Source organism: Podarcis raffonei, chromosome 10, assembly GCF_027172205.1.
Source record: "Podarcis raffonei isolate rPodRaf1 chromosome 10, rPodRaf1.pri, whole genome shotgun sequence".
Taxonomy (NCBI): domain Eukaryota; kingdom Metazoa; phylum Chordata; class Lepidosauria; order Squamata; family Lacertidae; genus Podarcis; species Podarcis raffonei.
The window spans coordinates 47,455,860-47,471,774 of NC_070611.1; the positions used below are offsets into that span (position 1 = coordinate 47,455,860).

The 15,915-nt window shown below is 45.4% G+C and overlaps 2 protein-coding genes across 2 annotated transcripts in view; both read left to right on the forward strand.

The window, feature by feature from the left end:
• Positions 1 to 15,631, forward strand: part of KCNJ4 (potassium inwardly rectifying channel subfamily J member 4) — a 28,390-nt gene extending 12,759 nt beyond the window's left edge. Inside the window, exons 2-3 of the mRNA XM_053406293.1 lie at positions 11,745 to 11,938; positions 13,494 to 15,631. Coding sequence (XP_053262268.1) covers positions 11,901 to 11,938; positions 13,494 to 14,835 — 1,380 coding nt within the window. The 5' untranslated portion in view covers positions 11,745 to 11,900 and the 3' untranslated portion in view covers positions 14,836 to 15,631. The remainder of the gene's footprint in view (positions 1 to 11,744; positions 11,939 to 13,493) is intronic.
• On the forward strand, positions 3,861 to 5,346 carry LOC128422369 (endosome-associated-trafficking regulator 1-like). The gene has a single exon (XM_053406294.1). It carries the CDS (start codon positions 4,061 to 4,063, stop codon positions 5,189 to 5,191), a length of 1,131 nt encoding a protein of 376 aa, XP_053262269.1. The 5' UTR covers positions 3,861 to 4,060; the 3' UTR covers positions 5,192 to 5,346.
• Positions 15,632 to 15,915: the final 284 nt, after the last annotated feature.

Here is a 15,915-nt window from a genome sequence, read left to right on the forward strand (position 1 = left end):
GCTGAATAAACTGTATAAATATGCTCTCCTGCTGTGCATCTTTTGCTGTGTGAATTCTGCTGATAGAGTGTGCACCAGCCTAAGAATGTGGCAATCTATTCTTGAGGCTTTGTGTCGCTGATTGCTGATACTGCGTGTCTACGGGAGATCAATGGATCGTCCGGCAGCCGGCTTGAGGGCTATGATGGACTTTGCCTCCCTGGCAGTATCCCAACACTTCCAATCTCCCCTTTCCTCATAGACAGCAGCACAGTCTCCTTCCCTTTTTTATTCACTGCCATCTTCCTCCCCATTTGAGCTGGTTCTGAAGAGCATCCCCACAGTCGCCTAGCAATTGCAGCTCAGCTTTCTGCCAATGGCTACTAGTCATCATCATCATGGTTGTTTGCCACCTTCAAGGTGATAGCCGATATGCCGCTGAATACCAGCTGCTGGAAACAGCAGCAGGAAAAGGACTATGGCCTCATGTCCTCCATGGGGCCTTCCCAGAGATATCTGGCCACTCATTGTGTGGGAAACAGGAAGTCGGACAAGGCAAGCCTCTGGTCTGGTCCAGCAGGGCTCCTCTTATGTTTTCCCCCTCAGATCTGGTAAAATGGCTAGTGGTCGCTGGGCCTGAGAAAAGCTGTCATCCTCCGCTGACCCACCAAGTCCAGTTCTTAAGGACATCCCTCCCCAGCAGACAATTAACTGCACATTTATTGTGAAAGAAAAGGCCTACAAGTCCCACAATCCTGAACTCTATTAAACTTCCTTCCCATTCAGAAGACAGCAGTTGTGTTCATATCTCATGATGGGGAGCCATGTTCCCATTATAGAGAATGTCATTCACTTAACACGGGAGCAAAGATTTTAAAAAGGGGTTTATATGATACATTTCCTTTGTCTTCTTATTTGACTTTTCCAGTTGCCTAATACGCAAACACATATAGAAGTTAAATCGGTTAAGTCATTAGTCATAGTTAATACCTCCATAATTACCGCTTCATTTGTTTTGTAGTCGTTCCAATACAACAAAAATGGTAACCTCCCCCACCCTAAAAATCCTCACTGAACGAACCCCTCCACCCCATAACTGCTCATGTCTTGCTATTTTGTTCAGGATCATTATATCCCAGCTTATCTTCCACAGGATTCTTGATGGTATGATAACTTTCCCACTTTTTGCCTATATCAACACATGAGAGACCAAAATGTAAGAACATTGAGGCCCCTAACCCAGATCTGGCAATCTGAGGGATGCTTTCTGGCCCCCTAGTTCCCAAAAGCGAAAGCGGTGTGTGGAGAACATAGCTTCTGTGGGAACAGAACTTGCATCTTAGGGATAGGGGTTGAGGTGCTCACCCAACTCACTTGCTTGCCAAAGTGGCCCTCCAGAAAAACAACAACAAATAGTTAGCCATCTGAGTGAAGGACTTAGACAAGAACTGATGCTCTTCTGGGAACAGAAAGAAGCTGGAGGTGGCCGGGGGATTGTAACCTTTTCCTATGTCTCACGCTGGCTGTGTCATCCAGCAGGTCTTGGTGTTCATCCCTTGCTTTGCTGCATTTCCTTCCCTCCACCATGTGGGTTGATCACGGCTCAAACTTTTAATTCAGATGGTAATTGAAATAATAATACAGGCAGAATCCCTTCTGTCTCTGATGCTGCAGCTGGCTTTGTGGAGCTATGAATAGCTCTGAGTCACGCTCTGAAGATGGTTTCACTTCCAACGGTTTGTTTTGTTTTGGGGGTGGGGTTTTTCGGTCATTTTTTGGTTGTTGTTTTTTTGTATTGCTCCTTGGGCTATGGGGAGGGGGGAGAACCCACCACACCTCTCTTCCTACCCCAAAATGCACCCAGTGAGAGACATAAAATTGCTATTTAAGCCTCAGGGGATGAGGTTGCCTAAAGAAATCTATCAGTTAGCAATCATTGGGAGGACAGATGGGGACTGCTGGCATATACTCCTCGGTCTATTTATAATTATTATTTTTTTAAAGCACATTTGATTGCATTCCCCTCTTCATACCCTTCATATGCCACATGTTGGCAGAGCAAAGTGAGACTGGCCTGGTTTTAACTTGCGTGCTTGGCATTTTCTGTTGGTTGGTTTCGTAACTCGCCATCTCCCCCTGAACAATAAAACAGATGAATGAAATCCTGCCCACAGATTATCTGAACTGGTCACAGTCTTTCATGTTATCAGGTTAATCCAGGTTGGAACTATTCAATCACATTCTGTGTGGGGCTTTCCCCCTGAAAAGTGCTTGAAAACTGCCTCAGTAAGCGGTGGGCTCTCCTTTGCTGGAGGTTGTTGAGCGGAGGCTAGAGCCAGGACAGGGTTGTGTGTCTTGCATTCCAGATCCTACACAGAGGACCTCCAAGGTACCTTCCAACTCAATGATTCTAATAAAATGATATATGAAGCCAATTCAGGACAGTGAACTCAGTTGTACTCTCAAAGCACAGTTACAGTGAGAAGTTTCCAAAGTGCAATTCCTTACAAAGTCACCTTTCTTTCTTTCTTTCTTTCTTTCTTTCTTTCTTTCTCTCTCTCTCTCTCTCTCTCTCTCTCTCTCTCTCTCTCACACACACACACCTTAATCTATTTTACACAGTTGTTGTGTGAGGAGACACAGAAGTAGTGGTTTTTCTGTTGAAAAAATGTTTAGGGGTACTCTCATTTTGACTCAAGAAAATCACCATTTTATAGTTCAAATCGGGGAAAATAAATACAGTAAATGGACAAAGGTTCAAAGATTCACAAAATGTTTAGGGGTACGAGTACCCCTGCATCTCCCCAGAAAAAAAGCACTGCAGAGAAGTAAGCCAGAATCCATGTCTTCCACCCTGAGTTCTGAATTCAGTGGAGGAAGGGTGGATATAAGCATGAATAATAACAGTTTATGTTGTGCATTGTGGAGTAGATTCTGTATTAGCATATGGAACACTACGGACAAAGTTAGCAGTCAAAGCTTCTCCCCTGCAGCCCTTTGTCCCTCCTATTGCTGCTTAAATGCTAACCAGCGTCATTTTAAAACACCAGCATCATTAAAAACAAAAAACATATGTGATTAGCGTTATTCACATACTATTGCATGCCAGGCCAATATCCAAGTGGTGCAAGATTCCAGGGGTTCTAGGCTCTTACCCAGGGTTCACGTTTTCCTTTGGAATGAGGCACAGCGGAGGCTGTGGTGTCTTTGTGATATATGGCTTATTTACACATATATACAACCTGAGCCTGTGATGGAAGGGTTCACAGCATTAATACCCCCCAAAGGATATTGTTTCTTTCATAGCCACAGACTTGGATTTAAACAGAAATCATTGCTCTCAAACCTCTCTGCCAAAGGAGAGGAGTGCTGCTGGGGTGCTGCTGCTGCAGCTGAGGCGTCTGCTATGCTCAGGTTGGCAGGAGGCCACTACCAACAGAGTTGGGGTAGAGCACTGGAGGACCTACAGAATCCAAAGGTCTGCAGTTCCCACAAGGGACCAGAACTTTGGGTTCCTCAGCTGTGCCAGCCCTGGAGCTAGCACAGCAAAAAAACAAAGACTAGCAAGAGTCTTTAGGGCTTTCAATGCAGCAACAGCTCCACTCCCCCAGTCCTCCTTGGTCCTAGTTAGGATTGTCCATCCGTAGTTGGTTTGATCATCTTACTATCTAGTTACTGGCATTAAAACTGGGGCATGGCAGGATAACCTAGAAAGATTCCAGACAGGGTCAAGTCCTGGCATCAATAGTATATAGCTCAACGTCACTGGCTGAAAAAAAGTTGTAAAAGCTGTTCTAGCTATGTGTCTCTCCCAAGCCTGTGAAGTCACAAAATGAAGTACTGTCATCTAGTGACATCATAGATCAAGGCAACTTCTGCTTCCTCCACTATTAAAGAGATGCACACCTACAGGGTAAAGACTCAGATGCTTCAGTAGACCATTAAATTGTGCTGAGGCCAGCAGCACTGGCACTACAGCTGACAGGGCTGGTTAATCCTCTGGAGAAGAAGTGGGACCTGGGCTGGTGCTAATTGGGAAGAATGAAACTTCTATAGAAGCCAATAGGGCCTCCCCCAAAACATGCCACGGCCACTTCTGGCGGGCTGCTCACATTCCCGAGGCCTGAAAGAAGAAGAAGAGGAAATCCAGCCCTGTTACCACCACCACATACCACCTCCTCCAGACCACATCAAGGGTCACATCAGCTCTGGAGACAATCAGATGAAAAATTCAAATGACCCACCCACATTTTCTTTGAAAGGGATGGGTAAAAACAAGAACCGTGGTCCTGGAAGACAGCATGAAGTAAAAAATAGAAATTACAGAAAGAAAATGGCAAGGCAGAACCTTGGGCTTGAAGTAGTGTCTTTGTCTCCAGAACCACTGGGCTTGAACTTGGAATTTCAAGAGCCATTATACAAGGAGGCAACAGTTTCTGATCATTTATCAGATGACGATGACGACTGGAGAGAAAGATACCCGCCATCTGCCTATGACAAAGTGCATCTGTCGAGGATTGCCAGCATGGCTCAGTGTGATCCATACAATTACAACACAACTAGTCTTTCGGGGATGGAGGCTTTCTCTTCGTGGGGGTTCAGTGACAACGAGACATGTATTGGGTGCCCTTCTCATACCAAGACGGATGAAAGCTATGTTGCCCATGAAGAGCCCATAGAAAATATGGAATACGTGTCTCCGCAGCTGAGCTACCAAGAGCTTAGGGAGGAAAATTCCATGCTGAGGAGGAAGATCAGAAGGATCCAAAACTTCTCAGAAAGTCAGACCCAAATGGTAAGGAACCTGGAGAGGACATTGCAAGCCACGGTGAATAAAGAGGAGAAAGACGCTCAGGATCTGGAAGCTCTGGTGCAACAGGCAGAACAAAATCTCCAGTGCATGACTCAAAGAGCCCTGAAGGCAGAGAGTGATGTTGAGAAGATGAAGCAGGAGATGTGCTTCCTCCAGGCTGAGCTGACCTGTTACAAAGTGGAGAACGAAAACCTGCGATCAGGCCAAACTAGCAACATGGGAGCAGTGAAACAGCATGTTGAAATTGCCTTGCAGAACCTCCTCAGGGTCACCAACCATGCACACGCTACCATCCACCAGCTCGTCTTTGGAGCTGAGACGTTGACGCTTGTTGCTGACCTCCTTAAATCTGTAGGCAGGATGTCTGAAGTTGAAGAGGAAGTGATAAAAGAAACTTAGGGAGCTCTCTTGCCTGCAAGTGCAGTGCTCCTGTGGTACCTTTTGAAGCTTAAAGAATTTGCTCTCGTAACGTTGAGGCATTCCATGGCTCCAAATAAGCGACCTCTCTCTTTCCCCCAGAAGTACTTTTATTACATAATGGAAAATTAATTTCATATACTCATGACTTGAATACTCTGTTTCAAAGCTTAACTTGTAAGAGGTAACAGTGTTCAGGTGCCATGGACACCTGCAGACCTTAGTTTAGTTTTTTTTAAGACTCAGGCTTTGAGCCAAGCTAATGTGGAACACCTGATTGACGCTTGTGTGCTTGTAGCAGCCACACGGAATGGGGGAGATGATTCAGATTGGAACAGTGGCCTGGTGGGGAGGAGAATTCAGATCCTCCCCACCTCACCAGCCAGGACTGCTATTTGTACACAGCTCTGAGAACATCCTCAATCTTAAGGATGTTTTCAGATGAGATGGGAGCCACTGTCATGTTATTTATGTAAACGTCTAAGCCCTGCTGGTGTAGGGCAATGGGAAAAGAGCCTTTGTAAAGCAGATAAACATGCCGCCTAATGCAAGTTGTGGGATAGCTCAGTTGGTAGAGCATGAGACTCTTAATCTCAGGGTCGTGGGTTCAAGCCACACATTGGGCAAAGTATTCCTGCATTGCAGGGGGCTGAACTAGATGATCCTCGTGGGTCTTTCCAGCTCTACAATTGGTCCTTCCAGCTCTACAATGTAGATTCTACGATTCTATGAATCTGCATTTGCATTACAGACAGAATGGTGCAAATGCTGATTTGCACACAAGAAACGCAAAAGCAACAATAGTGGCTGGTCAGTGATTTTGCTCAAAGCCATGTGGCTGAGACTGCTTTCACATGCGAGGCTTCACATTTAGGTAGGGTGGACAGATGCAAAAGTGGAGGCTCCTGCACTTCCTTAACAGCTGCAGAAAAGAAGGGGTGGGGTTTCAGCAGGTGTCACTGCTGGGGAGTCCCTCTGCTACATAGCTATTAACAGGTGCAGGGCCCCTGTCCTCTCTTGCACCTGTTCTTACCTGCCCTGCTAGACATGGGACAACTTGGTTTTTGGCTATTTTACCAATAAATTTGGTTATTGGCTATTTTGAGGCTCAGAGTATACAACCAGAAGCATGTTTTCAGGTGACACCATTGTGGTCTTAAAACAACAACACCTCATTGGTACTGTGCTTGTCATGTGCTGTTAGCAAGACTTATCCTGAAAGCTACACCTGCTGAAAGTCCCTGTACAACATTAAAGGTAGCAAAGGAACAGAGGAAGCTTCTTCATATCAAGCCACACCATCTGTTCATCTAGCTCAGTACTGGGTTTCAGATGGGGGTCGTTCCCATTGCTGCCTGGAGATGCCAGAGTCTAAAGCTGTGCATTTTTGCATACAAAGCATATATACTCTGCTGCTGAGGTACAACCCATTTCTTGAAAGGTCAGATGCAGCAGCTCTGTCTTTTGCATCTGCCTGTGTTGAATTTTAAGGGATCAGGTGTTTTCTAAATGATCTCTGTTGCTTAGAAAAAGAGGAGAGCCACACGTCATGTGAACGAGCATTCTGGGCAATGCTGGATCTACATTCACCCTGCAAGGCAATGGAAGCCCGAGCGCCATTTGCAAAAAAAAACCCAAACCCAGCTTGAGCTCTGTTGCCTGTTTTTGTGGCATCTATGCAGCATGCACTAGCAGAGGGATGAGATGGGATTGGCCCACATCATTCATCAGTCTCAGCCAACAAGGACCATGCGAATTATGGGTGTTGGACCTCAGCAACATCTAGAAGGCCACCCTGCCCTAACTTTCCACTTTTGATTACATTAGTCCCCAACCTCTCACCCATCCTGTTATTCCTGTGAGGAAATGAAGTTTACTGTCCCTCTCCCACTGGGAGGAGTTGTATCAGTGAGTCAGGAAAACAAGCAGACTGAGCTCAATTTGAATTCAGAGGGACAGAACTTCTCCTCAGCAGTCCTTGGCTTGTAGGACCCAATCTGCACAGCAGGGAGAGTGAGGGTGGAGAAACAGAACTGCCACCTTTTTTTCTGGCAGTGCTCCTGTACCTTAAGCTGCAGCATGAAAGGCAACAGAAAAAGCTTTTCCAGTTGAAATTTTGCCAGGTCCATAGTTGTTAAGGGCCTTATTAGCCCTTAGCCAGAAAAAAAGTTTCAATCTGAAGGGAGAGCTCTTGTTCACTGTGGTTTGTGTCTTGGTCCCTGGCTTTATTCGTAAAGAGAGGGGCATCTGGTAAAAGACTGTAAGCTACTTGTATGCTTTAGTGCAATCCAGGAAATACATTTTCATTTAATTTATAACAGGCAACCTAGATTGCGACAGCATTCTCAATTGCTAGGAAGGAAATCTAGCGTAAGCAGAGAGCAACAAGAAGGCAGTAGGTCACCTGGAGATGCCAGGGATTGAACCTGCAACCTTCTGCATTCAAAGCAGATACTCTGCCACAAAGCTATGGTCCCTTCCCTTGAAGAATAGACCTCAAGCAAGGGATATCAATGGGTAGGCGGTATTGTGCAGGAAGATGGAAAAATGACACTGTGAAGCTGTCCTCCTTTCTCAGGCACAACAAACGTTTCCAAAAAAGAGCCCAAAATTTATTTATTTTATTTATTTCATAAAATTTATATGCCACTTGATTGTTAAAAAAGAAAACCCTCAAAGTACTTTACAAAGGGAATAAGATAATAAAAAGTATTAGTTAAAAAACCATTAAAACAACTTTAAATAAATTTATTTGGAAGTTCAAGAAAAGTTCCCTCAAATGCAGACAACTGTGCTGATTCATATAGACATAGACAGTGCTTTTTTCGGGTGGGGGGGTACACATACCCCTAAACATTTTGTGAATCTTTGTACTTTTGTCCATTTACTGTATTTATTTCCCCCCGATTTGAACTATTTTTCTTGAGTCAAAATGAGAGTATCCCTAAACATTTTTAAAGAAAAAAAGCACTAGACATAGACACACACACACACACACACACAGCCCCAAAGAGTTGCAGTACATCACATAATACCCAATTTAGTAGGATCAGCTGTCAGTCATAGAATACATTTATACTGAATAAACTCAACCGGGAACTTTCACAAAGAATCTTCAGCCAGCTGAAATGCAACCTTTAGCTTTTAGAAGAAAAGCAGACAATTATACACTACCTTTAAAAATGCTTGATGTGAAGTAGAAACCCCATCAAAGAAAAGGGGGTAAATATCTAGCTTCTACTTTGTTTTTCTGCTTCTCTGACTTCCCTAGAACCATAGGGAAACACGAAAGCCTTCTTATCACCTGCTTTCAGCTGCCAGAGCAAGGTGTGCCTCTCAATTACTCTGAAACTCCAGCAGATGACGCCCTGTTCTGGAAAAATCTCCCAGAGTTGTGCCCCTCTCCATCCCGTCCTCCTAGTCAATTCTCCTAGCTGACGCTCCTCCCAGACCGCCTTTACTCTGAAAGCTCTTAGTAGACATTACATTGACCTTTTAAAGTTTATTTCCAGAATCATGAGGGCTGGGAAACACAACTGTATAGGAAATCAATGCAATTGCTTCCGGCCAGATAAATGCGTGCTGAGAGCTGGAGTGGTCTCCCTTGAAAAAAGTTATTATCACTCATGAAAAATTGGAACAGGGTGGAATATACTGGTAGGTTGCACCTTCATGGAAATGTCTTCTGTTTTATTGGTTTTGCTCTTTGGCATCAGACTAGAAATTCAGGAAGCGTTCCTTCAGAAAGGGAAAAAACCCAACCTGAAATGAGGCAATTTCTTGCTCATCTCCAGGAATGTTGGTGATGCAGCCTGAACTTCCAGAAAGGGGCAGTTGCCAAATGAGAAGAAGATAACTTCCCTCTCTGCTTTAGTGTGTGTGGTGCAGAAAATACACTCCTTTTTCATTTTTAAGAAGCTGCCTTACAGCACTGACAAATCTCATCTTAACTCAGGGCTTGTCCACACTTACGTTTTACACTTTCCAGGCACATGTCCATGTTGTAAAGTTCTGGGTCTGAGCACTCTTTCGCCCAGATATCTCCTTGCAAAAACCTGCTCTTTAAAGCACAACAAACAGCAATTCCAGACCCTCCAAGTGTCCCTATTTTCCAGGGATGTTCCTGATTTAGAGAAGCTGTCCCAGTTTTTGCTTTGATCCCAAAATGTCCCACTTTTCCTTAGGTAAAGGTAAAGGGACCCCTGACCATTAGGTCCAGTCGTGGCCAACTCTGGGGTTGCGGTGCTCATCTCGCTTTATTGGCCGTGGGAGCCGGCGTACAGCTTCCGGGTCATGTGGCCAGCATGACTAAGCTGCTTCTGGCGAACGAGAGCAGTGCACAGAAACACCGTTTACCTTCCCGCTGGTACCTATTTATCTACTTGCACTTTGATGTGCTTTTGAACTGCTAGGTTGACAGGAGCAGGGACCGAGCAACGGGTGCTCACCCCATCGCGGGGATTCGAACCGCCGACCTTCTGATCAGCAAGTCCTAGGCTCTGTAGTTTAACCCAGAGCACCACCCGCGCCCCCCTTTTCCTTAGGATGCCCCTATTTTCATTGGAGAAATGCTGAAGAGTATGGAGTTATCCTACCCCTGAGCTGTCTGAAGGTCATCCTGTATATGGATATATATTTTTTAGTGTTTACAATGTTTTCTTGTGTTTTTATATATGTTGAAAGCTGCCCAGAGTGGCTGGGCAACCCAGTAAAAAGTGTGGGGCATAAATAGTAAAATTATCATTATGGAATGGGACGTCCCTATTTTCATCGGAGAAATGTTGGAGGATATGCAATTCAGGTTTTCTGTGGGTTGCTGTTTGCTCTGATTCAGCAATTGTTAGCATCTGTCTTGAGATACAGTGGAGCGTGCCTCCAAGGGTGAAGCGAAACTGCTGCGTAAACAGCACCAAAGTGACCTTCTAGGACACAAGCCTGGGCAGTGTGTCTGGAGGTCCTGGACTGCCCAGATGACAAGACCCCATTCTCTGCCTCGCTACTGTAGTCCAAAGGAAAGCAGAGCAATATGTTTTCAATGTATCTACTGTATCATTTAAAGCCTTATGGATTCCAGCCTTATGTTTCCAGATCCCTCTCACACAAGTTGCACTCCGCTTTCAGAATTTATGGTGGAAGCCTTGGCATCACTCTGAGCCCAATTCTTAGAAGCCATACAATGAGCTTAAATCACCTTTGAGCCTTCCCCCTTTCTGTTTGAAAAGTCTGAGCATTCTTTTTCATGTGAAAGAGAAAGGGGAAGGGAGGCATTTGTAATGTGAATAAGTTTTCATCCAGCATAAGCTTTGCATTTGCATTGCAAAGGAACTGAAGCAAGGGTCCCTTCAAGACTCAGTTATTTGGATGGCACCTCATCACCAAACATTTAGGAAATAGTATAATTGTATTTCAAAGCAACTGAAGCAGGCAATAATTTTAAGCAACTCTGGTTCTAGGGTTCTGAGGCCCTTGGACACAGTGCCCTTCGTGGGGTGGGGCTAACCTGAAAAATGTGGGGCAAGCGAACTGAGGATTCCCTTATTGTTGTTTAGTCGTGTCCGACTCTTCGTGACCCCATGGACCAGAGCACGCCAGGCACTCCTGTCTTCCACTGCCTCCTGCAATTTGGTCAAACTCATGCTGGTAGCTTCAAGAACACTGTCCAACCATCTCGTCCTCTGTCGTCCCCTTCTCCTTGTGCCCTCAATCTTTCCCAACATCAGGGTCTTTTCCAGGGAGTCTTCTCTTCTCATGAGGTGGCCAAAGTATTGGAGCCTCAGCTTCACGATCTGTCCTTCCAGTGAGCACTCAGGGCTGATTTCCTCCTCAGTAGCATGTTAGATGCCTTCCGACCTGAGGGGCTCATTTTCCAGCGTCATAACTTTTATATGCCTGTTGTCTTTGTCCTTGGAGTTTTCTTGGCAGGGATACTGGAGTGGTGGATCCAGGTGGATCATGTTTGGTCAAAACTCTCCACTATGACCTGTCCATCTTGGGTGGCCCTGCACGACATAGGTAATAGCTTCTCTGAGTTATTCAAGCCCCTTCGCCACGGCAAGGCATTGATTAGGCTGCCTCTGATCTTCTTGAATACTCTCTGAAAAGTAGTAAGGATAGCACTGTTAGGACAGTGAATCCATTGCTAGTTTGGGAACCCTGGCAAATGCTCAACCTTCCTGCCCTCCAGGGCCAGCTGTGGTTTTAAGCCTCACTTGTGAAAATCTGTTTACCATAGTTCTAAGGTACAGTCTGAAGATGCAGCAACCTTGCTGAAGCTAGGGAGTCTACTCCTGACTTGTGCCTTGATAGGAGACAGCCTGGGAACGCCATATACACCTGCTTGAGTTCTGTAATGCAGGAAGATGGGATAGAATACAGACAACAAAAAAGCCCATGTTTTCTTTGACTAGGATATGGACAAAATGGCCACACAGGCTAAGACTGGTCCACATGCTAGAGGTTACCTACTCTAGTCTAGGCTATGACTAATCTTTTTAGGTGTTGTGATATTTCTTCCACACTTTTGTCTCTAAAACAGGTATTCACCCCACAGCGACTGCCAGATATGGCTGCCACCACTGCTACCCACCAGCCCTGAGGTACCACCGCCTTGTGTTGTGTGTACACTTGTGTGTGACACCCACTCCCTCACACAACATCAGAAACCTCTCACCTCTACAACGAGGAGTACCTCATGATAAAGCGAGTCATGGGCAGCATCCGGGTAAACAGGTGAGGGGCTTGTTCTGTCCAGTCTTTATTGTTCTGTGTCCATCTGAATTTCCTGTTGGCCACACATATAACCCAACAGTTGTGTATAAAAATCCCTCCCTTTGATACACCCAAGGCACAAACAACACAAGGCATGTACATTGCTACAACCTGATTTGTATACAAGAGCATCTTGCATTTTAGACTTTGATCCACCATCCAAGATGCTTCTTAATATTGTTCCCAGCAGCAATGGTGACATCAGTTCAGGAAGCACGGCAAGAAGTATCCCAAAGAAAGTCCTGTCGTGGGGGTTTAGAGCTCTTGCTGCAGTTTAGGATAAGGGTAGGGGTCCTGGCAATCTCACTAGTTAATATGGATTAGCAGTAATCACTTGCAGATGATCATTTTGAACTAGGCTTGCCAGCCAACAGCAGCAGGAGTAACTCTCTTCCCGTTACGGCAAAATGGAAATAGAGAGGGTGACATATTTTGAGGGATAAGGAGACAAAGGCAGGTTGCATATCTTGGAGAGAGGGAGTTTCTTTCAGGGTATCTGCCAACCCTTTGTCTCTTGATCTCTAAATTACACCTTTGGTTTTAGATCCAGGATGCTGGGAGACACGCTTGTTGCTGTAGCAACAGAATTGTCTAAACTGTGGAAGTGTATAAACATTGTCACAGATGCACAATTAGATCAACAAACGAGAACCGAACAGAAAATAGAAGCTTCCGGCCTTATGCAATCCAGAGCTAACATGTAGTTATGAAACCATATTCACATAGCCCCTTGTCTGCCCTGTCTAGTCTAGGAGGTCACTCTAGTTGTATGTATAATGAATGTCCATGTTGGAAGATGTATGCATGCAAGTGCCACTCAGATAAATCTCTGTGCTTTGGGTAGTACTAGCTGAATGCTGCACTGTTGTGATACATATTCTTCATAGCACTGCTTTGTGCAGTGACTTGAGTTCTGATCTGCTCAATGAGATCCAGAGGACCTTCTGAATCCCTGTATTGAATGTACTCTGTGACGCCTGGAACCCTGAGTCTCATATGGGGTTAAGTCATTACACCCTCTACTTTGAAAATGGTTTTAATTGATTTCCCCCTCTCATTCCCAATATGTACATATACAAAAATATAACATTTTAAAACTGCAAAGAACAGAACATCATTTTAACTGCAGGTATTTTGAAGTCAGAATGATTCACCCTTCTGAATCGCTCGCTCGTGTGTGCGCGCGCACACACACACACACTTCAGCTTGGTCACTCAGGACATCTGGTGCAATGTGCCCACAGACACATACACCAGAAGTCCAGTAAAACAATGATCCTGCAGTGAGTCAAATGAGGCAATGGACCTTTCTGCATGAGTGTTAGTGGAGACCTTTTAAGGCAGGGCTGAGGAACCTGTGGACTTCGTCTCCCATCAGTCCCAGCCATCATGGGCCAATAGTCAGGAGTGATGGGTATTATAAACCAACAACTTCTAGAGGGCCATATACCCCACACATGCTTCCTCAAAGTTTCCTTTCTCCCACTTTTAACTGTGATCTTTCTCTTCTCAAAAGGTACAGTATTGTCTCCACTGAAGAGGATGGACATAAAGTTTCTTCCCTCGGCAGCATTAATGGGCACAGTCGGAATGGAAAAGGCCACACCCCGCGACGGAAACGCCGCAACCGTTTTGTCAAGAAGAACGGCCAGTGCAATGTCTATTTTGCCAACCTGAGCAACAAATCCCAGCGCTACATGGCTGACATTTTCACAACATGTGTGGACACTCGCTGGCGATACATGCTCATGATCTTCTCGGCGGCCTTCTTGGTCTCCTGGCTGTTTTTTGGCCTTCTCTTCTGGATCATTGCTTTCTTTCATGGTGACTTAGATGCCCCCAGTGCAGGAAGCGGCTCTCCTGCAGCAACAAAATTCTGCATCAAGCACGTCACTGGGTTCTTGGGAGCTTTCCTCTTTTCGGTAGAAACACAGACAACCATCGGTTATGGCTTCCGATACGTGACTGAGGAATGCCCCCTAGCCATCATGGTGGTAGTGATACAATCCATTGTGGGCTGTGTTATTGACTCTTTCATGATAGGCACTATCATGGCTAAGATGGCACGCCCCAAGAAAAGGGCCCAAACTCTTCTTTTTAGCCATCATGCTGTGATCTCTCTACGGGACGGCAAGCTCTGCCTCATGTGGCGGGTGGGAAACTTGAGGAGGAGCCATATTGTGGAAGCTCACGTTCGGGCCCAGCTTATCAAGCCCTACATGACGGCAGAAGGTGAGTACCTTCCGGTGGACCAGCGAGACCTGAACGTGGGCTATGACATAGGCCTTGACCGCATCTTCTTAGTGTCTCCCATTATTATCGTTCATGAGATCGATGAGGAAAGCCCACTCTATGGGATGGGCAAGGAACAGTTGGAGAGGGAGGACTTCGAGATTGTCGTCATCCTTGAGGGCATGGTGGAAGCTACAGCCATGACCACCCAGGCTCGCAGCTCCTACCTGGCCAGCGAGATCCTTTGGGGACACCGCTTTGAGCCTGTTGTCTTTGAGGAGAAGAAACATTACAAGGTGGACTATTCACGCTTCCACAAGACCTACGAGGTGGCTGGAACCCCTTGCTGCTCTGCTCGGGAACTGCAGGAGAGCAAGATCACCATCTTGCCTTCGCCTCCACCGCCCCCCAGTGCCTTCTGCTATGAGAATGAGCTGGCTCTTGTCAGCCAGGATGAAGACGAGGAGGAGGATGACTTGGCTGTAGGAGTAGATTTAGGAGGAAGTGCCACGGAAGATGCAGGAGTCATACCTATGATGGAGTTTGGGAGCCACATGGACCTTGATCGGTTGCAGGTCTCCATCCCTCTGGATACCCTCTCATACCGCAGGGAATCTGCCATCTAATCTCCACACTGAACTTTCCATCCCATCCTTATTCTCCACCATTTCCTTCTCCCTTTAGTACCAGTGCTTGGTTGGAAAAGCCCCTCAGTACTGCTTCTTCTACTGACTCTTAAAAACCTGAGAACGTAAAGACGTTCAGGCATCTTGCTATGAGAGTTAGGAAAAACAGTGTTTTTAGACATTCTGGATTCAGAACAGAACTGAGATCATTTCCCCACTTCATTTCCACAGTTCAGCTTTTCCGTGTGGCTCGAAACTATGAAAAGACAGCAAGAGCTACTATGGCGTAGGATAATATGGGAGATAGTTTGTTAAGCTGCCAGCTTTGGGACCAGTGATCACTAAAGTGTTTGACATGATTGCTGTGGGACAAAAAAAGCTGCAATGTCAACCATGCTGGGATAAACTGGAGAATCTGGTGTTTCGTGGGACAGGGGAAGATACGATGTGGGGGGATATAATCTGCATGTATATTATTTGTTGCATACTTAAAATGTTGCCTCAGGAGAGAATAGCTTTAGCTTCCTCTGCTCTCATGCATTAACGATTCAGCTCTTCTCATCCTGGTTCATGATTCATGATCCATGATTTCCTAAGTAAGTTAATGAACTTGTCTCTGATCCTTTTGAGATTTTGGTCCCTTCCAATGGAGGCAAGTGAGAGAAATTTGCAGGAGGAAAGATTCCCAACTGGACCAGCATCTAATGACCAGTAACTGGTCTCTTCTAAGCAATGGGATCTATATGCTCAACCCACCTTCACCATCCGACTCATTCTGTGTTCTCACCTGAAAAAAACTGACTTTGTAACTATTTATTTTTTAATAAAATATAATGTTTCAGGGGAAGCCTGACGACAGAGAGAAGGGAGAACCCAGGTTCAGTGCGTTATGCAATGATTAGCATTTGCATGGTGACCAGTCCCATGTGCAAATCAACTCCACAGATTTAAACTGGTTTCATAGATCAACTCATCCCTAAGGAATTATGAGGAATGGTTTTATAAGGAAGTTTAAACAGAATTCATTGCATCCTCCTTAAACTATAATTTCCTCTCTTTTTTGGTGGTGGTGGGGAGCGA

Bases quoted from the DNA above. Each gene is read 5' to 3' on its own strand.
- LOC128422369 (XM_053406294.1), top strand. From the start codon at position 4,061: ATGCCACGGCCACTTCTGGCGGGCTGCTCACATTCCCGAGGCCTGAAA.